This window comes from Periophthalmus magnuspinnatus, chromosome 5 (genome assembly GCF_009829125.3).
Source record: "Periophthalmus magnuspinnatus isolate fPerMag1 chromosome 5, fPerMag1.2.pri, whole genome shotgun sequence".
Classification (NCBI taxonomy): domain Eukaryota; kingdom Metazoa; phylum Chordata; class Actinopteri; order Gobiiformes; family Gobiidae; genus Periophthalmus; species Periophthalmus magnuspinnatus.
Window position 1 is genome coordinate 178,470 of NC_047130.1, and position 20,000 is coordinate 198,469.

Genomic DNA, 20,000 nt, shown 5'->3' on the forward strand with positions numbered 1-20,000 from the left:
TTGTGTGTAGATGTAGTGTGTGTCGTTTTGTGTGTAGATGTAGTGTGTGTCGTTTTGTGTGTAGATGTAGTGTGTGTCGTTTTGTGTGTAGATGTAGTGTGTCGTTTTGTGTGTAGATGTAGTGTGTCGTTTTGTGTGTAGATGTAGTGTGTCGTTTTGTGTGTAGATGTAGTGTGTGTCGTTTTGTGTGTAGATGTAGTGTGTGTCGTTTTGTGTGTAGATGTAGTGTGTCGTTTTGTGTGTAGATGTAGTGTGTGTCGTTTTGTGTGTAGATGTAGTGTGTCGTTTTGTGTGTAGATGTAGTGTGTGTCGTTTTGTGTGTAGATGTAGTGTGTCGTTTTGTGTGTAGATGTAGTGTGTCGTTTTGTGTGTAGATGTAGTGTGTCGTTTTGTGTGTAGATGTAGTGTGTCGTTTTGTGTGTAGATGTAGTGTGTCGTTTTGTGTGTAGATGTAGTGTGTCGTTTTGTGTGTAGATGTAGTGTGTCGTTTTGTATGACACATGGATGAGGTCGACTTGTGGGCTGAGCTTTGAAAAGAATCATGTTTCTGAGCATAAGGAGGGTTTGAATAGGGTCTGGGAAAGATCTCTAAATTATCCAGACTTGCATGGAGAACATCTACAACCTCAGACGTGTTTGACAAAGGAACTTTGTTAGAGGAGTTAGAACATGGAAGAAAAGTACAAAAGGGAAATGGAACATAATAAAATATGTATTCAAAGACGTTAAAGAGGTGCCGTCGGTGGTGTAGGTGTAGATGCTGTAGGTGGTGTTGGTGCTGTAGATGCTGCAGGTGTAGGTGCAGTAGGTGTAGATGCTGTAGGTGGTGTAGGTGCTGCAGGTGTAGGTGCAGTAGGTGTAGATGCTGTAGGTGGTGTTGGTGGTGTAGATGCTGTAGATGTAGATGTTGTAGGTGGTGTTGGTGGTATAGGTGCTGCAGGTGTAGGTGCTGTAGGTGGTGTAGATGCTGTAGGTGGTGATGCTGTAGATGCTGTAGGTGGTGTAGGTGTAGATGCTGTAGGTGGTGTAGGTGTAGATGCTGTAGATGCTGTAGGTGGTGTAGGTGGTGTAGGTGCTGCAGGTGTAGGTGCTGTAGGTGTAGATGCTGTAGGTGTAGGTGCTGTAGGTGTAGGTGCTGTAGGTGCTGTAGGTGTAGGTGGTGATGCTGTAGATGCTGTAGGTGCTGTAGGTGTAGATGCTGTAGGTGGTGTAGGTGGTGTAGGTGCTGCAGGTGTAGGTGCTGTAGGTGTAGATGCTGTAGGTGTAGGTGCTGTAGGTGTAGGTGCTGTAGGTGTAGGTGCTGTAGGTGTAGGTGGTGATGCTGTAGATGCTGTAGGTGCTGTAGGTGTAGATGCTGTAGATGCTGTAGGTGGTGTAGGTGGTGTAGGTTCTACTCACTGGTGAGGAAACCGGAGAAGGCCCAGTTGATCCAGCCTCCGATCAGGATCATGGGCAGGACGTTAGTGAGGTTCCCCTTCATCATGTCCAACACCATCCCACTGTCTGCAGCAACAAGAGTGAGACAGGAGTGAGACAGGAGTGAGACAAGAGTGAGACAGGAGTGAGACAAGAGTGAGACAGGAGTGAGACAGGAGTGAGACAGGAGTGAGACAAGAGTGAGACAGGAGTGAGACGGGAGTGAGACGGGAGTGAGCCAGGATTACATCAGGACTAAACCACTCAACTCACCCCAGCTTTAGTCGTCCATGTTGTGCTCTGCTCTGTCATATTCTTTAAAGCACATATGTCAAACACAAGGCCCGCGGGCCAAATGTGGCCCTCCACATCATTTTATGCGGCCCTCGATAGAGTAAGTTGATATGATGGTCTTAAAATGTTATTTTATCAGGAGATGCAATTACGCAGCCATATTTTTACATCTAGGAAAATGCATATGTAATATTTGTAACTTGAATAAATAATAAATACAGAAACAATGAACAAGTTTAAAAAGTAGTTGGATTTATTTTACATCTGGCCCTTTGACGTAGCCATTTTGCTGATGTGGCCTTCGGTGAAAATGTGTTTGACAGCTCTGCTTTATATTGACTTTTATTTGATTTGAAAACAAAATCAGAGAAGTTGGATCAATAATGTAAAACTTTCTCTGAAACAAAAATCACTGGTTTTGTCCATTGTTATTTTCCAACAAAGGCAGAATCTAAAATTCCAAAGCAAACGCCTCCAGGTCCTTCACTATTTAAGCAATCGAGATGGAACCAGGGACTGAAAAAGTCCTACAGTGAGAAAACCTCTGAAGAGCTGAACCAGAACCAAACCAGAACCAAACCAGAACCAAACCAAAGTCTGTATTTGGTGGAACCTGTGAGCGGATTCTTGGGGATGACCTTCCTCTTGGTCTTTTTGAAGAATCCCGTCTCTGCGTTGTTGAAGTAGTGTTTCCTCATCATGAACGACTGAAAGAAGCAGAGAAAAGGACTATCAAGAATCTGCAAGTCCAAACGAGACAAACACGAGACAAACACGGTCCAAACGAGACAAACACGGACCAAACGAGACAAACACAGACCAAACGAGACAAACACGGTCCAAACGAGACAAACACAATACATGAAATAAAAACATGCTGTGTGGATCTACTGAACCTTTATCTTATGGATCATCTTGTCATTTTGAAATGTACAAACTCACAGTCAGTGTGGTGCCTCAGGTTAGCTATAGGACACATGTAGTCCCAGTGTCACATGGATTTATGGTGTCACATGACTAATTCATGGTGTCACATGACTAATCCATCACCAGACTACACCAGGCCCCAGGAGGATTGAGGTACATTACATTTTAAATCGGCCTCACCTGTCGGGGCAGGTACTTCCCATTTTCTCGGAGAATTCGGCTCCTTAATAAAACCTGACTGAAAAATAAACACAGATCATAACGTTACAGAGGAGTGAAACCCCGCCCTCACCTGTCAGTTTAGCCCCGCCCTCACCTGTCCGTTTAGCCCCGCCCTCACCTGTCAGTTTAGCCCCGCCCTCACCTGTCAGAGATCAGCCTAGCCCCGCCCTCACCTGTCAGAGATGACCCTTACCCCACCCTCACCTGTCAGTCTAGCCCCGCCCTCACCTATAATAATAATAATAATAATAATGTCTTACACTTTAATGCTCTTCACAGTCGTGTCAAAGCCTCTACACTAGACTCATTATTCATTCATTTTCACACTTGGTGATGGTCAGATACTACTGTAGCCACAGCTGCCCTGGGGCAGACTGACGGAAGCGAGGCTGCCAATCTGCGCCATCGGCCCCTCCGACCACCACCTATCATTGCACACACCACTTTCATACTAGGCAATGTGGGTGAAGTGTCTTGCCTAAGGACACAACGACAGAACTTGGTCCGAGCGGGACTCGATCCTCTGACCTTCGGGTTGGGACCAGCACTCAACCACTGAGCCACTGTCACCTCACCTGTCAGAGATGACCCTAACCCCGCCCTCACCTGTCAGAGATGGCCTCCTGCCCCGCCTCCTTGTCCCGCTGCAGGAGGGTCGACGCATGGTGTCGGAGCACACCTGAGAGGAAGGTGATGAAGACGATGGGCAGAACCACCCACAGACGAATACTGGAGTCCAGCAACAACTCTGGACCCATCTCACCTGAGAGAGAGAGAGAGGAGGAGAGGAGGAGGAGAGGAGAGAGGAGAGGAGGAGAAGAGGAGAAAGAGAGAGAGAGAGAGGAGGAGGAGAGGAGGAGGAGAGGAGAGGAGGAGAGGAGGAGAAAAAGAGAGAGAGAGGAGGAGGAGGAGAGGAGGAGAAAAAGAGAGAGAGAGGAGGAGGAGGAGAAGAGAGAGGAGAGGAGGAGAAAAAGAGAGAGAGAGGAGGAGAAGAGAGAGGAGAGGAGGATAATGAGAGAGGAGGAGGAGGAGGAGAGAGAGAGAGAGGAGGAGGAGAAGAGAGAGGAGAGGAGGAGAAGAAGAGAGGAGGAGAAAAAGAGAGAGAGAGGAGGAGAAAAAGAGAGAGAAGAGGAGGAGGAGGAGGAGAGGAGGAGAAAAAGAGAGAGGAGAGGAGGAGGAGAGATAGAAGAGGAGAGAGAGGAGGAGAGGAGAGAAAAGAGGAGACTTATTCTGGGAGTGTCTATTTTAGTTTGGCCTCCTCTCTTAAAGAGACAGTGTAACTTTCAAATACATGTTTCCATAGAAACACAAGGTTAAAACATACTTTTACTTCATCTTTTGACAAAATACGACATTCTACAGCAGAAGTGTTCACTCTACTGCCCCCGTGTGGAAGTTTAACAATGTTTCCTCGTCACACACAGACCTGGAGTTGTGTTTTGTTTCATTCTCACATGTTTAACACACAAACCTGCAGATTTAGGCTGAGTTCTTCTCTCAAACTGAAAACACTCTGTTCCACCTTGTGATGTCATCATGTGGTGATACAGGAAGTGCTCCACTGTGTTTTTAAACTCCACCTTCACTAGAATCATTTGGATCATTTCAGTCCTGGAGTTGCCTCTTATCGTGACTGAACTAAAGGTAAAAGGAGCTGTTCACTTTAAAACTACCACTTGATGACATCACAAGGTGGAACAGAGCATTTTGAGCTTTGGGGATGTAATAGACTAATAATAAAGTGTGACTCAAACATGTGTGAATGAAACAAAACACAACTCCAAGTCTGTTTTTGAGGAGGAAACAGCATTAGAACATGGATTAAACCTCACAGAGTCAGTTTTGTGTGATATGGGCCCTTCAGGAGCCACCTGTCCGGGGCCACCTGTCAGGCCCTCACCGCAGCACATTTCCGTCCGTGTCGTGTCAAACTAAACCCTGATCTTTTTCTTTTCTGCTCTTAAACTCATCCGCGCAGCTCTCAGGTCCAACTTTATAGACTTTGCACAAACTTTAGTCCAAATAAAAAGCACTTTCTCACCACAGTCTGTGTCCGCAGCCACGAGCCGCAGAGCCACGAGCGTCTCCTCTGAATCAACCACGCCCCCTGACCCTCAAACAGCCAATCAGAAACAACCAGCCCCTCTATGGTCCTGAATGACGCATCCTCTGAGGGGGCGGGGCCACAGAGAGGAGGAGGAGTTCTGTTTGTTTTTATTGTGTTTTGTTTTGTTTTTTGTGTGTGTTTTACTGTTTTACAGGTCACAGTTTACACATGAATAAGGAATTTATATACAAAAAATATTAAAGACAAAAATGTAAAAAGCTTTTCGTATAGTGGTTGTTTAAATCAATAAATGAAAGTAATTTGATAGCATTGAAGCAATTAATCTTATTTAGGGTAAAAAAAAATAAATAAAAAAAAAAAAAAAAGAAAGAAAGAAAGAAAACCCAAAATCACAATAGCAGTTGACTTTTAGGGTTGAACATGAGAATTAAACCATTAGAAAGTTAGAAAACAATCAACAATGAAACAGACATTGGTCAATAACAGACAAGCAAATTAATGAACAGAAAACAAACAAATGGGGAACTGTCCCACAGCGCCCCCTGTCCTTAGACCCTCCTCTGCAAGAAAAAACTAAACAAATCCAGGTCCTTCAGCCAGTGGTCAGTGGGAGGGCATCTGAAACAGTTCCACTGCAGAGGGGAGTGGGACAGGACATGTGAAGATGAACAGACTCCAGGTGAAGTGAATAGTGAATGATGTTGAGGGAAACAGGAGGAAACAGAGGATAAAGCTCAGGTTCAGGTCATCATATTTATTTATTTATTTATTTATTTATTTATTTATTTATTTATTTATTTATTTATTTATTTATTTATTTATTTATTTATTTAGCCTTACAGAAGCTGTGTTCCCCATGTTGTTTGTTGTTTGTATGTCATTACTTCTACTATTTTTTTGTAATGATAACGTTTAAAAAAGAAAGTTTAGACGAGCGGCGGACGTGACGTAACAGAGTGCGGAAGTGACGTATCAGAGTGTGGAAGTGGCTTGTCGTGCGCGCGCAGCTTTGTTTCCTTCACGCGCAGCTTGGACCGGTCCTGAACATAAACATGTACGACCAGGACGAAGGTGAGCTCCCACAGCGGGTCTGGGGCTCGGGGGGAAAGAACCAGGACCAGACTCAGATCAGAGGCTGAAAACACGAGGGATATGAGCCTTTAACACTGAGCCCGACGGAGCGAGAGCGAGCTAAAGCTAACGCTAGTGCTAATGCTAACGCCAGAGCTGTTTGTGTCACTAGTTTATGTGTTATATTAATGTGTTATTAATACAGACTCTATGAAGCAAAAAACAGACCTGGAGTTGTGTTTTTTCATTTACATGTTTGAGTAAAACTTTGTTATTAATCTGTAGTTTTCCAGTTAACATCTTTTTTTTACCTTTAGACAGTAAACATGGGCAAAATCAGGACTGAAATTATCCAAATGATTCTAGTGAAGGTGTGTGGAGTTTAAAAACACAGTGTGTTCCATAAATATGCAGGTTTTGTGTGTTTGACTGAAACAAAACACAACCCCAGGTCTGTTTGTGACGAGGAAACATTAGAACAGATCAGATCTCAGCCTCATGTGGCTCTTTAAATGCAGCAGAGGATGTATGTTTGGACAGGGCTCTGCTCCATGTTTTCTTGGTGGGAATTCAACCCCAAAAACTATTTGTGCAAGTTATGAATCCGTTTTCAATGCAGAGACTATAAGGCAACTGTCTATATAGGAGCAGAGCTTTGGGCTCTTCTGCATCAGGGTGTTGTCAACCCATTTGTCATGAGATATTATTTTAAGATCCCAAAACTGGATAATATTTCAATAATTCATATGAGCTTTAACTGCACTTTCAGCATAATTTGTAAGCTAACCCATTATTGTCACTACAAGTGAGTTAATAAACGCAAACCTATAAGCTGCATCAACACATATATATGTTTGTCATAAAAGGAAAATGCAGTGTTAGCTAATTGTTTAAAGGATATTTTAATCTATCCATCCATTTTCTTCCTCTTATCTGGGGCCAGGATGCAGGGGCAGCTTCCCTCACCCCAGACATTTCCTTCAGCTCCTCCGGTGGGACCCCAAGGTGTTCCCAGACCAGAAGCAGTCCTCAGAATATTTTAATATTTAAAGAAAAGTTGCTCACATTGTAAATGACAAGAGTCATGTGTTTGTCAGAGGCAGAACATTGGCTTAGACGAGGTTGTGTGGGGCTGAGCTTTTCTAATGAGATGTGAGTGTTACATGACGTCTAAAACTTTAAATTAGATGGAGGAATATTTCAAATGAGACATGCACATAATTCAGTGGCTGTGATTACACCATAATCTTATTATAATCTGATTTCTTAAGAATGTTGATACCTGGAGTTGTGTTTTGTTTCATTCACACATGTGTGAGTAATTCTGCATTATTAGTCTGTCTACATCTTCAAAGCTCAAAATGCTCTAAAACTACCACTTCATGACATCACAAAGTGGAATAAAGTTAACAGCTCCTTTTACTTTTGAAGGATGGAGGAGAAGGATATTGGGGCTCAATATTGCACATCCATAAAACCTATCCACTGGTAAAAAAAGGATCTTTTTGTGTCTGATGATGTGTCCTTGGGCAAGACACCTCCAGTGGAGTTTAGCAGCTCTTTAAAACAGTCCTCGCCCTGCGCTCCAGCTCTGATCACATGATCAGTTTTGTAATGGAGTATTTGTGTTGTGCAGATCCACAGTACGATGAAGACGATGATGAGATCACCCCCGATTTGTGGCAGGAAGCCTGCTGGATCGTCATCAGGTCAAACACACGCACCTGCACACACACACACAGACACACGCACACACCTGGACACTTTTACATGGCATTTTTGTATCACATTCACACACACTTTATGGCAGGTTAGACCCGACACACTTATATTTAAGAATTTACTACTTTTTTTTGAAAAACTATTTTTAGGTGTCATATTTGGAAGTTATGGCATCACACTAGAGAATTCTATAACCATTACCTATCAAACCTGTCAAAACTCCTCTAATGTCACAGAGATTACTATTTGACAAATATAAAACAATGAAAACACCTTTATTTTGTTTAAAGTGTCAGAAAATGTGCCTGTAAATTTTGCAGAAAGTTTGGACAGAATTCTCCCAGTGTGACGTAAACGGTCACATTTTTACATAGAGCTTTTTCTACCTTCAAGGCTCAAAGTGCTTTACATCAAGAACCACTCCCCCTCACACTCAGTACGCAGTGTACGAGAGGTGAGGGGGGTTAAATGGACACAACTACAATATTTATCTGTTAATCTTCTGATGGTGATGATGTAAAGTTTTGTTCTTCACAGCCTCATTTCAACCTTCACTCATTCTGAATATTGTATGTTTTTTAGTTCCTATTTTGATGAGAAAGGCCTGGTCCGGCAGCAGCTGGATTCCTTTGATGAGTTTATCCAGATGTCTGTTCAGAGAATCGTAGAGGATGCTCCTCCCATCGACCTGCAGGCGGAGGCCCAGCACACCTCCGGGGAGGTGGAAGAACCTGTGAGTATTTGACTTTTAAAGCATTCTCAGGTCCAAAGATGCACGTTTACACATCCACTTTGTCACCAGTGATATAAAGTGGCGAGTTTTCTACTGGAGGAGCCAAAACCTTATCTCTGTGTTTTGTCTGGAATGTTCCACAGAGTGGCATAAAAGCTCTGTCTCCATGGAGACAAGCAGGTGGCAGCACCAAAACATTTTTTCTGACTCCTGACCGTTTTCCACCATAAATGCATCTACAGTGGCTTTGGGAAAAGTGTTTCAACTAAAATCTGATGTAAATTAGTGTTGATTTGTGTAAAATGTTCAGTGTCCTGTGACCAACTCGTTGACTGCAGATTCTCTGGAGGCTTTAAAACGGCTCTGTATTCCGCCCACGACATCTGGAATAAGCTGAATAGAAAAGACCTTTAAATATATCCAAAATGGAGGAGTTTATACCACACTGTGGAGCATTCCAGCCAGGCAAAAAACAACAGACTCTCCAGCACAAAGTCAATTTCTTAGTATGGGAATAGTGTGAAATTTTAGAATTGTGACAACATATTTAACACATTGTCCTTACTATTGCATTGACATCAGTGAGTATTGATTAAAAATCAATTAAATCAAATTAAATTAAATCAATCAATTAAAAATGGGTTAAAAATTGATCAAAACATGCCAACTATTGAAGTTTTTGCTCTTAGAGTAATAATCTCAAGTGTACTCCCTCTGTACTCCTCTGTACTCCTCTGTACTCCTCTGTACTCCTCTGTTCTCCTCTGTACACCTCTGTACTCCTCTGTTCTCCTCTGTACTCCTCTGTTCTCCTCTGTTCTCCTCTGTACACCTCTGTACTCCCTCTGTACTCCTCTGTACTCCTCTGTTCTCCTCTGTACTCCTCTGTACTCCTCTGTACTCCTCTGTTCTCCTCTGTTCTCCTCTGTACACCTCTGTACTCCCTCTGTACTCCTCTGTACTCCTCTGTTCTCCTCTGTTCTCCTCTGTACACCTCTGTACTCCTCTGTTCTCCTCTGTACTCCTCTGTACTCCTCTGTTCTCCTCTGTTCTCCTCTGTACACCTCTGTACTCCCTCTGTACTCCTCTGTACTCCTCTGTACTCCTCTGTACTCCTCTGTTCTCCTCTGTACTCCTCTGTTCTCCTCTGTACTCCTCTGTACTCCTCTGTACTCCTCTGTTCTCCTCTGTTCTCCTCTGTACTCCTCTGTACTCCTCTGTTCTCCTCTGTTCTCCTCTGTACTCCTCTGTTCTCCTCTGTTCTCCTCTGTAGACCTCTGTACTCCCTCTGTTCTCCTCTGTACTCCTCTGTACTCCTCTGTTCTCCTCTGTACTCCTCTGTACTCCTCTGTTCTCCTCTGTACTCCTCTGTTCTCCTCTGTTCTCCTCTGTACTCCTCTGTTCTCCTCTGTTCTCCTCTGTAGACCTCTGTACTCCCTCTGTTCTCCTCTGTACTCCTCTGTACTCCTCTGTACTCCTCTGTACTCCTCTGGACTCCTCTGTACTCCTCTGTACTCCTCTGTACTCGTCTGTTCTCCTCTGTACTCCTCTGTACTCCTCTGTTCTCCTCTGGACTCCTCTGTTCTCCTCTGTACTCATCTCCATCTGTTTGTGTCCAGCCGCGCTTCCTGCTCAAGTTTGAACAGATTTACCTGTCCAAGCCCACACACTGGGAACGAGATGGAGCACCTTCTCCCATGATGCCCAACGAAGCCCGCCTCCGCAACCTCACGTAAGCTCCGCCCCCACAACCTCACATGAGCTCCGCCTCCAGATCAGATCAGTGTCTCCTCTGGATCAGATCAGTGTCTGTGTGTGGACAGGCAGAGAACGTCCAGGCCTTAAGACACCGCTGCTTTTGTAGAGTACGCCCCAAAATCAGCTCTGTGTGATGTCACATATGTCACACATGCAGCTGAAGATCACTGCCATTGTTTGACTTTTCTTGCCTAAGGACAAAGCGGGACTAAAGCGAGACTTGATCAGGATTGAACCTGGACTGAACCAGGACTGAACCAGGACTAAACCAGGACTAAACCAGGACTAAACCAGGACTGAACCAGGACTGAACCAGGACTGAACCAGGACTGAACCAGGACTGAACCAGGACTGAACCAGGACTGAACCAGGACTGAACCAGGACTGAACCAGGACTGAACCAGGACTGAACCAGTGTTACATCAGCGTTACACCAGTGTCACACGAGTCTTACACCAGCGTCTTACCAGGTGTCTTCTCGGTCTAGATACTCTGCTCCTCTGTACGTGGACATCACCAAAACCATCATCAAAGAGGGAGAGGAGCAGCTGCAGACACAGCACCAGAAAACCTTCATCGGGAAAATCCCCATCATGCTCCGCTCCACCTACTGCCTCCTCAGCGGACTCACCGACAGAGACCTGTGCGAACTCAACGAGTGTCCACTCGACCCCGGAGGGTACTTCATCATCAACGGGTCAGAGAAGGTGAGGAGGAGGGGGAGAGGAGGGGGAGAGGAGGGGAGAGGAGGGGAGGGGAGAGGAGAGGAGAGGAGGGGAGAGGAGGAGAGAGGAGGAGAGAGGAGGGGAGAGGAGGAGAGAGGAGGGGAGAGGAGGGGAGAGGAGAGGAGAGGAGGGGAGGGGAGAGGAGGGGAGAGAACAAGAGAGTGTTCAGGGGAGAGAAGGTGAGGAGGAGAGAGGAGGAGAGAGAAGGTGAGGAGGAGAGAGAAGGAGAGAGGAGGGAAGAGGAGATGAGATGAGAGAACTTGAAGGGAGAGAAGAGAAGGGGCGCGGAGCAAGAAGAAGAAGAGAGAGAGGGATGAATATAAGAAGAGCAGTGATGGAGAGAGAACATAAAGGAAACTACACCATCACATACACACAGAGTCCTGTGTGAGATCTAATGTCTCGTCCTGGTCCAGGTGCTGATCGCTCAGGAGAAGATGGCCACCAACACCGTTTACGTTTTCGCCAAAAAAGACTCTAAATACGCCTACACCGCCGAGTGTCGCTCCTGTCTGGAAAACTCCTCCAGACCCACCAGCACCATCTGGGTCAGCATGATGGCCCGTGGAGGACAGGTGAGGGCTGAGGGCTGAACCACGTCTGAGGGTGGAGGCGCCCGGTGTCTTTATCAGTGTGTGTGTGTTTGCAGGGCGTAAAGAAGAGCGCCATCGGACAGAGGATCGTGTCCACTCTGCCCTACATCCGACAGGAAGTGCCCATCATCATCGTGTTCCGAGCGCTGGGCTTCGTGTCCGACAGAGACATCCTCGAGCACATAATCTACGACTTTGACGATCCCGAGATGATGGAGATGGTAAAGCAGCTGAGCTAACGGGGAGGGGGCTGCACCTGTAATCTCTGTTTTAAGATTCACATTATAAACTCCATCAGAAGTATCAAAGTTTAAAGCTGCCCTAATCTCCAAAATGAACTTTTCAGAGCTTTTAGTCATGTTCAATAAATGTAACTTGTGATTGGGAAAAGGCAGAACATCATGACTGACACTTGAATCTGATTGGTCAAAACGTCAAACTTCTGTTACGTCCAGTGAAAAGCTCAGACCTCTCCCCTGTTCAGATGCACAACAAAATAAATAGTCCATATTTTCACTATAATCGTCTGAAGTCTGCCTGACGCTGTCCCTTGTTTGGTTCGAGCTCTTGGCCTTTGGTTTCCACACAAACCTCAGTGCTGCTCTGTGATTGGTCCATCCAGCGTCGCCAAGATGGATCCTCATGAGTTTGTGAGAATCCATCACAAGTAACTATTAAAATCACAGTGAATATATCAGTAACAGCGAAAAGACACGTTATGCAGTTATGTGGCAGCTTGACCTCAAATGTCACAGTAGTTCTCCCCTGCTCTGACCCTTGACCCCTTCTCTGACCCCTGCTCTGTGCTGTCCAGGTGAAGCCGTCTCTGGACGAGGCGTTTGTGATCCAGGAGCAGAACGTGGCTCTGAACTTCATTGGATCTCGAGGAGCTAAACCTGGAGTGACCAAAGAGCGCAGGATCAAGTACGCCAAGGAGGTCCTGCAGAAGGAGATGCTCCCCCACGTGGGCGTCAGCGACTTCTGCGAGACCAAGAAGGCCTACTTTCTCGGGTCAGTACCAGCACCAAGGACCAGCGCCCCCTGCTGCTCACTCTGGATCCTTCTGTTGATCCTTCTGCTCACTCTCAGTGGAACAGTGTGACTTTAACGTCTGCCTTTTCAGTGCAGTATCTTCATAATTATTATTTTTAATATGTAAATGTATTTATTTGTCGAAAAGAGTTTAAACTTTAGTTTTGTAGTTTTAATATCTGTCCTAATCTGTTGCATTTTGGCCAGAAATTAAGATGAAAACTACATTTGTCAAACTAGATCCAAATGTTTTACTGTTGCATCCTATGACCCTCTATAAAATCAGTTCTTCTTCCCTTCACATGAGACGTTCATGCACAAAAACACATTTGGGATCAAAATAACAGCCGTTTGTGTTTTTATTATTTTTGTGGTGCAATGTTTTATTCAGAGTTACATCATTTCAAAGGGGAAAACACAGTCTCACTCTCAGTTTGAACCATTTTAAACATATCTGAGCCTTGGTCGTTTCTCTCTCAAATAAAAACATAAAGACACAGTTTTATGACCGGCTCTTTGAAATGAATCTATCCAAAAGATTCAGATCCCGTAAAAGAGCCGAGTCCCCTGATTATCTGTGACTCTTTGCTCTCTGATCCCCTCGGGTAAATGTTCTGACTCCTGTGTTTATAGTTTGACCTGTGCCCTCCTCCTCCTCTTCGTCCTCCTCCTCTTCGTCCTCCTCCTCATCCTCCTCCTCCTCCTCATCTCCACACAGGTACATGGTACACCGCCTCCTACTGGCCGCTCTGGGGCGCAGAGAGCTGGACGACAGGGATCATTATGGAAATAAGAGGCTGGACCTGGCTGGACCTCTGCTGGCCTTTCTCTTCAGAGGGTCAGTAATAAAACAGGACGTTTTTTTGTGTTATAATGTGAACAAGTAAATGTGTGTGACTACAAGTGCTGCTGCCAGAAATACACAGGAAAAAAGTACACACAGTACTTTAACATGGTGTTAGTATCTACACAAAAACATGTACAAAACCTTTTTTGTGATCAAAATGTTGGTGTCATCTGCAGCTATACAAGTTACATTTTGATTATATTTTTCCTCTTTTTAAACCCCACACGTCCCACCTGTTTTACCTGAGATCTCCTTTTGATGAGCAAATATAAAGAAGAGAAAAAAATAAATAAATACACAATAAGGATACAAAATGTACATATAGTAGTAAAAGAAAAAAATAATAACAATATACAAAATCATTCCTTACAGACATAAGGATTATTTACATTAAAAAAAAAACAAAAAACTTGATAAATGACACTGTTTGAACGCTGTCGTAAATGCTGACTTTTGTTCTTTAAATATACACATATTTTCATATTATCATTTTGATTATAATATAGATCATAGATTATAATCCCAGTAAAACTTTTTTAAATGTACAGTCTCTTTAAAAGGCCTGAGCTGCAGCAGAATGGAGCAATAATTAGCTAATTAATTATATAATTAATTTATTCTACAGTGTCCTTTATTCTACAGTGTCCTTTATTCTACTGTGTCCTTTATTCTACTGTGTCCTTTATTCTACTGTGTCCTTTATTCTACTGTGTTCTTCACGTCTTGTGTTGATTTCAGGATGTTTAAGAATTTACTGAAGGAGATTCGAATTTACGCTCAGAAATTTATCGACCGAGGAAAAGACTTCAACCTGGAGCTGGCCATAAAAACACGCATCATTTCAGACGGACTCAAGTATTCACTCGCCACAGGAAACTGGGGAGACGTGAAGAAAGCCCACCAGGCCAGAGCGGGAGTGTCCCAGGTCAGACACTGAGGGGTCAGAGGGTTCAGAGACTGAGGGGTCAGACACTGAGGGGTCAGACACTGAGGGGTCAGACACTGAGGGGTCAGACACTGAGGGGTCAGACACTGAGGGGTCAGACACTGAGGGGTCACGCAGTCTCTGACGCAGACAGGCGCAGGGCCAGAGGAGCAGAGACAGACAGTGAATATATGGTGCAGAGGAGGTGCAGAGGAGGCACAGTGGCTCAGAGGAGGTGCAGAGGAGGGACAGTGGCTCAGAGGAGGTGCAGAGGAGGATGTTAATCGTGTGTGTTTTGCAGGTGTTGAACCGTCTGACCTTCGCCTCCACGTTGTCTCACCTGAGGAGAGTGAACTCTCCCATTGGACGAGACGGAAAACTGGCCAAACCCCGACAGCTCCACAACACACTGTGGGGCATGGTCTGTCCTGCAGAGACCCCCGAGGTACTGGACCAGAGACCGGACCAGAGACCGGACCAGAGACCGGACCAGGGACCGGACCAGGGACCGGACCAGGGACCAGAGACCGGACCAGAGACCGGACCAGAGACCAGGGACCAGAGACCGGACCAGAGACCAGGGACCAGGGACCAGGGACCAGAGACCAGGGACCAGAGACCAGGGACCAGAGACCAGGGACCAGAGACCAGGGACCAGAGACCGGACCAGAGACCATTTTGACAAGATATTTTTGTATAATTTTAACCAGAAATATTGTTTTATTTTATTATATGAAATTAAGTTTGATGTTAGTATTGTCCTTTTTATTCAAAGTTTGTGTATTTTATTATTGACTCAACTACACCCTCTTAACCTCAAATACATCAGTTCTTTTAGTCAACAGAAATGTGCTTGTTTGAAGAAGTTCTTGTTCTGTTCAGGGTCATGCTGTGGGTCTGGTGAAGAACTTGGCCCTCATGGCGTACATCTCTGTGGGGTCTCAGCCCAGCCCCATCCTGGAGTTTCTGGAGGAGTGGAGTATGGAGAACCTGGAGGAAATCTCACCAGCCGCCATCGCTGAGTAAGACGGACCAATGAAAACTCTGAACCAACCACATTTAAAGTCACGAGTGAGAGCGTTTTACCCAGTGACTACGTCCTTTTCTTCTAGTGCCACTAAGATATTTGTGAACGGCTGTTGGGTCGGAATCCACAAAGACCCAGAACAACTGATGAACACCCTGAGGAAACTGAGGAGACAGATGGACATCATCGTGTCAGAGGTCAGGACACATGGTATCTGCAGTAGGACATGTTCTATCTGCGTGTAGGACATCTCATTAACAAGAATAAACTCCACTCACACATGATCGTGCCCATTGTTCTTCTCCTGTCTCCAGGTGTCCATGATCAGAGACATTCGGGAGCGCGAGATCCGGATCTACACAGACGCCGGGCGGATCTGTCGCCCGCTGCTTATTGTGGAGAAGCAGAAGCTGTTACTGAAGAGACGCCACATCGATCAACTCAAAGAGCGGGAATACAACAACTACAGGTAAGTGTGGGCTGGACACTCCCTCCTACTCTGAGCACGCAGAGGGTCAGAGGGTCTGGACCGCAGAGGGTCAGAGGGTCTGGACCGCAGAGGGTCAGAGGGTCTGGACCGCAGAGGGTCAGAGGGTCTGGACCGCAGAGCACGAGCTCGAATGAGCTCAGGTTGTTAATCCATAAAGTATTGTAAGAGCTGGGTCTGACCTCCAGGGAGTGCGGGCTACTACTGCTACTAGTGACCCTTATCTCCTCCAACTCTCCTCCTCCTCTAACCCTCGGCAGTGTGGTCCTCAGTGTGGTCCTCAGTGTGGTCCTCAGTGTGGTCCTCAGTGTGGTCCTCAGTGTGGTCCTCAGTGTGGTCCTCAGTGTGGTCCTCAGTGCTTCTCTAACCCTAAAACCCCTCTAACCCCTGGCCCTCACTGTGTTCCTCGAGGCTGAGAGATGTTCCAGGTCCACTTCAGACCTGAACCGTGTCTAAGCTCGGTCTCGCTCTCAGTTGGCAGGACTTGGTGGCGTCTGGCGTGGTCGAGTACATCGATACGCTGGAGGAGGAGACGGTGATGTTGGCCATGACCCCCGATGACCTCCAGGAGAAGGGCGTGGCCTACTGCTCCACCTACACCCACTGTGAGATCCACCCCTCCATGATCCTGGGAGTGTGCGCCTCCATCATCCCTTTCCCTGACCACAACCAGGTACTACAGCTCTGCTACTACTGCAATACTACTGCTACTGCTGTTACTACGACAACTAATACAAATACTGCAGCTTCTATCATTACTTTTCCTACTACTTTTACCACTACTACTGCTATAATTTCAACTACTGTTCACATCTCTACCACTGCTGCTACTGCTACTGTTACTGGCACGACTACTACTGCTACTACGAGCTCTACTACCACTATCATCTGTAGTACTGCTGTCATCTGTTCTGTCTTACTGCAGCTGCTCTCACCTGTACTATTACTCCACTACTTTTACTCCTGGTCTCTGTATTTGAGTATTTTCTCAATATTTGCACTTTACCAGAGGTGGTGCTACTTCACAATAATATTATTCAAGTACAAAGTAGTTGTCCAAGAAAGTAAAGAGTAACTTAAAGAGTAACTTAAAGAGTAACTTAAAGAGTAACTTAAAGAGTAACTTTTATTTATTTGGCCAGTCCAGATTACCTCCACACTGAGCGTCTGAATCCCGCTCACGTCCCTTCTCCTGCATTTACAGTATTTTATTTCATTAGTCTCCCAGAAACACGTACCAGTCTGCTATGGGGAAGCAGGCCATGGGCGTGTACATCACAAACTTCCACGTGCGGATGGACACTCTGGCCCATGTGCTGTACTACCCCCAGAAGCCCCTGGTCACCACGCGCTCCATGGAGTATCTGCGCTTCAGAGAACTGCCAGCAGGTGACGCACTGCACCACACACGAGCGAACAACAGGGGCACAGAGTGAGACTGGAGGGTTTATAAACAGGGACACTGGGTAAATGAACTGCTCTCAAGAAAACAATTTATAATGTTATAATGTTTCCTCATCAAAAACACGCCTGAAGAGGTTTTAGACGTCATCTGTGCATGTTTGAGTAATCTAGAGATCTCTCCTGGGCCCTGCCCTCCTTAAGGTTAGCAGTACAAGGCGGTACGAGGCTCCACCCACAAGCCTACATAACCCTTGCTCCGTCTTAACCCCCTCTTTAATACCCCATAGAAGTAAAAAAGTCTGAAATCTGAACTGATGAGTCACATTTCAGAACCTGTTTGTTCAGATGTAAATTTCAGGGTCAGATGTTTGGAGATACTGCTGCAGCTGTAGATCGATCTTTTTTATGCCGTATGAATCGCCATATTACAGTGTAATACCTCCAGTCCAGTGTTTGACGTGCTGCTATTTTCCTCCAGGCATCAACGCCATCGTGGCCATCGCGTCCTACACCGGCTACAACCAGGAGGACTCTGTGATCATGAACCGCTCTGCTGTGGACCGTGGCTTCTTCAGGTCTGGAGCCTTCAGCCTGTCACTTCAACTTTCACTCCTGAAACACCTGTTCTGTTTGATTCCCACATGACAATTCTCCATAAATATACAAAAACATACAATACACTACACAAACCTGGTGCAGTTATTTCATTAATGGACTGATGGGAGAGGGAGACGCAGAGTAAAGGGACGGGGGACTTCAAATCAATAAAAGGAAACATGATGATCTAAATATGTTAAGACCCCATAAAAGTAAAATACTCCCTCTTTAAATATGACAAACTGTCTGGTTTTGTGTCATCAGTGAACTTGGTCTGCTCTCGGCTTTCTCCTCTGGTCTCTGCTTTGCTCTGTGCTCTCAGCTGTCAGTTCTCCTCTTAGTTCTCCTCTCAGTTCTCCTCTTAGTTCTCCTCTCAGTTCTGCTCTTGCCTCTGGTCACTCTCCACTCTCTGCTCTGGTCTCTGTTTTCTGCTCTCGTCTCTGGTCTCTGCTCTTTGCTCTTCTTTCAGCTCGTTGCTCTCTGCTCTCAGTTCTTGGCTCTGGTCTAACCCTGGTCTAACCCTGGTCTCTGATGCAGGTCTGTGTTCTATCGCTCATACAAAGAACAGGAGTCCAAGAAAGGGTTCGACCAAGAAGAGATCTTTGAGAAGCCGACACGAGAGACGTGTCAGGGTGAGGAACAAGAGTCCTGTTTAAGAACGACTCCTTTATCTTATAAAAGAAAAACTGTTTTTTTGGGAGTATTTAACGTATATCTTTTGTAACACATTTTTACCCAAAGTAAAAAAGTAGCAGTAGTAGTAATCATCTTGTGTTTCGTGCAGGAATGCGACATGCGATCTACGACAAACTGGACGACGACGGCCTGATCGCCCCGGGCGTGCGCGTGTCGGGAGAGGACGTGATCATCGGGAAGACGGTCACTCTGCCGGAGAACGAAGACGAGCTGGACTCCACAAACCGCCGCTACACCAAAAGAGACTGCAGCACTTTCCTGCGCACGTCCGAGACCGGCATCGTCGACCAGGTCATGGTCACGCTCAACCAGGAGGGATACAAGTTCTGCAAGATCAGGGTGAGAGACGCTCATGGTTCATGGTTCACATCTCTGTAATAAGACAAAAACTGTTAGACCAGACCACTGTGCACAAAGTTCAGCGTCTTCCCTCTGCTGTTGCGTGTTTGACTTGTGCATGTTCTGACCTGGTGCTGTTGTTCCAGGTGCGTTCAGTCAGGATTCCTCAGATCGGAGACAAATTTGCCAGTCGACATGGACAGAAGGGAACCTGCGGGATCCAGTACAGACAAGAGGTACGTCGCTACTGCTCTGGGACGTGCTGTGAGCCAATGAAAATCAGGCAATCAATACAAAACATCAGAACAAGACACACAGACTAAAGTCGCTCTTGTTTTCAGGACATGCCGTTCACGTGTGAGGGCATCACTCCAGACATCATCATCAACCCTCACGCCATCCCGTCCAGAATGACTGTGGGCCATTTGATCGAGTGTCTACAGGGGAAGGTACGGCCACTGGGGGGCGCCGCTCGCCGTCTGAGCACTTCTAACCCTGATGTGTGTCACAGGTATCGGCCAACAAAGGAGAGATCGGAGACGCCACGCCCTTCAACGACGCCGTCAACGTGCAGAAAGTGTCCAACCTGCTCTCAGAGTACGGCTACCACCTCCGAGGAAACGAGGTCAGTCCCTCCTCTGGCACCAGGGGCCTCCTCCTCTGGTACCAGTGTCCCTCTGGTCCAGTTCTGGACCAGGTCTGGTCTAAAGTCTTGTTCTGGTCCAGGTCTGGTCTAAAGTCTTGTTCTGGTCCAGGTGCTGTACAATGGTTTCACGGGGAGGAAGTTGACCTCACAGATCTTCATCGGTCCCACGTATTACCAGCGTCTGAAGCACATGGTGGACGACAAGATCCACTCCAGAGCCCGAGGTCCTGTCCAGATCCTCAACAGACAGCCCATGGAGGGCCGGTCCCGGTGAGTCCAGCTCTGGCCCCTGTTCTGACCCCTGTTCTGACCCCTGTTCTGACCCCCGTCCTGACCCTGTCCTGACCCTGTTCTGACCCCCGTCCTGACCCCGTCCTGACCCTGTTCTGAGCCCGTCCTGACCCTGTTCTGACCCCTGTTCTGACCCCTGTTCTGACCCCTGTTCTGACCCCCGTCCTGACCCCTGTCCTG

The 20,000-nt window shown here is 46.2% G+C and overlaps 2 protein-coding genes across 2 annotated transcripts in view; one reads left to right on the forward strand and one right to left on the reverse strand.

Annotated features, from left to right (window-relative positions):
* Positions 1–4,957, reverse strand: part of LOC117370902 (ER membrane protein complex subunit 3-like) — a 12,390-nt gene extending 7,433 nt beyond the window's left edge. Inside the window, exons 1-5 of the mRNA XM_033966450.2 lie at positions 4,901–4,957; positions 3,466–3,622; positions 2,818–2,875; positions 2,324–2,417; positions 1,399–1,503 (exon numbers count right to left, since the gene is read on the reverse strand). Coding sequence (XP_033822341.1) covers positions 1,399–1,503; positions 2,324–2,417; positions 2,818–2,875; positions 3,466–3,617 — 409 coding nt within the window. The 5' untranslated portion in view covers positions 3,618–3,622; positions 4,901–4,957. The remainder of the gene's footprint in view (positions 1–1,398; positions 1,504–2,323; positions 2,418–2,817; positions 2,876–3,465; positions 3,623–4,900) is intronic.
* A 944-nt stretch (positions 4,958–5,901) lies between these two features.
* polr2b (RNA polymerase II subunit B) overlaps positions 5,902–20,000 on the forward strand; it is a 15,148-nt gene continuing 1,049 nt past the window's right edge. Inside the window, exons 1-23 of the mRNA XM_033966126.2 lie at positions 5,902–5,998; positions 7,635–7,707; positions 8,303–8,453; positions 10,073–10,185; positions 10,699–10,918; positions 11,353–11,511; positions 11,586–11,750; positions 12,344–12,540; positions 13,280–13,399; positions 14,147–14,333; positions 14,635–14,778; positions 15,216–15,355; positions 15,446–15,557; positions 15,675–15,829; positions 16,322–16,520; positions 17,068–17,236; positions 17,730–17,826; positions 18,386–18,480; positions 18,633–18,883; positions 19,030–19,119; positions 19,225–19,332; positions 19,395–19,508; positions 19,639–19,799. Coding sequence (XP_033822017.1) covers positions 5,980–5,998; positions 7,635–7,707; positions 8,303–8,453; positions 10,073–10,185; positions 10,699–10,918; positions 11,353–11,511; positions 11,586–11,750; positions 12,344–12,540; positions 13,280–13,399; positions 14,147–14,333; positions 14,635–14,778; positions 15,216–15,355; positions 15,446–15,557; positions 15,675–15,829; positions 16,322–16,520; positions 17,068–17,236; positions 17,730–17,826; positions 18,386–18,480; positions 18,633–18,883; positions 19,030–19,119; positions 19,225–19,332; positions 19,395–19,508; positions 19,639–19,799 — 3,239 coding nt within the window. The 5' untranslated portion in view covers positions 5,902–5,979. The remainder of the gene's footprint in view (positions 5,999–7,634; positions 7,708–8,302; positions 8,454–10,072; positions 10,186–10,698; positions 10,919–11,352; positions 11,512–11,585; positions 11,751–12,343; positions 12,541–13,279; positions 13,400–14,146; positions 14,334–14,634; positions 14,779–15,215; positions 15,356–15,445; positions 15,558–15,674; positions 15,830–16,321; positions 16,521–17,067; positions 17,237–17,729; positions 17,827–18,385; positions 18,481–18,632; positions 18,884–19,029; positions 19,120–19,224; positions 19,333–19,394; positions 19,509–19,638; positions 19,800–20,000) is intronic.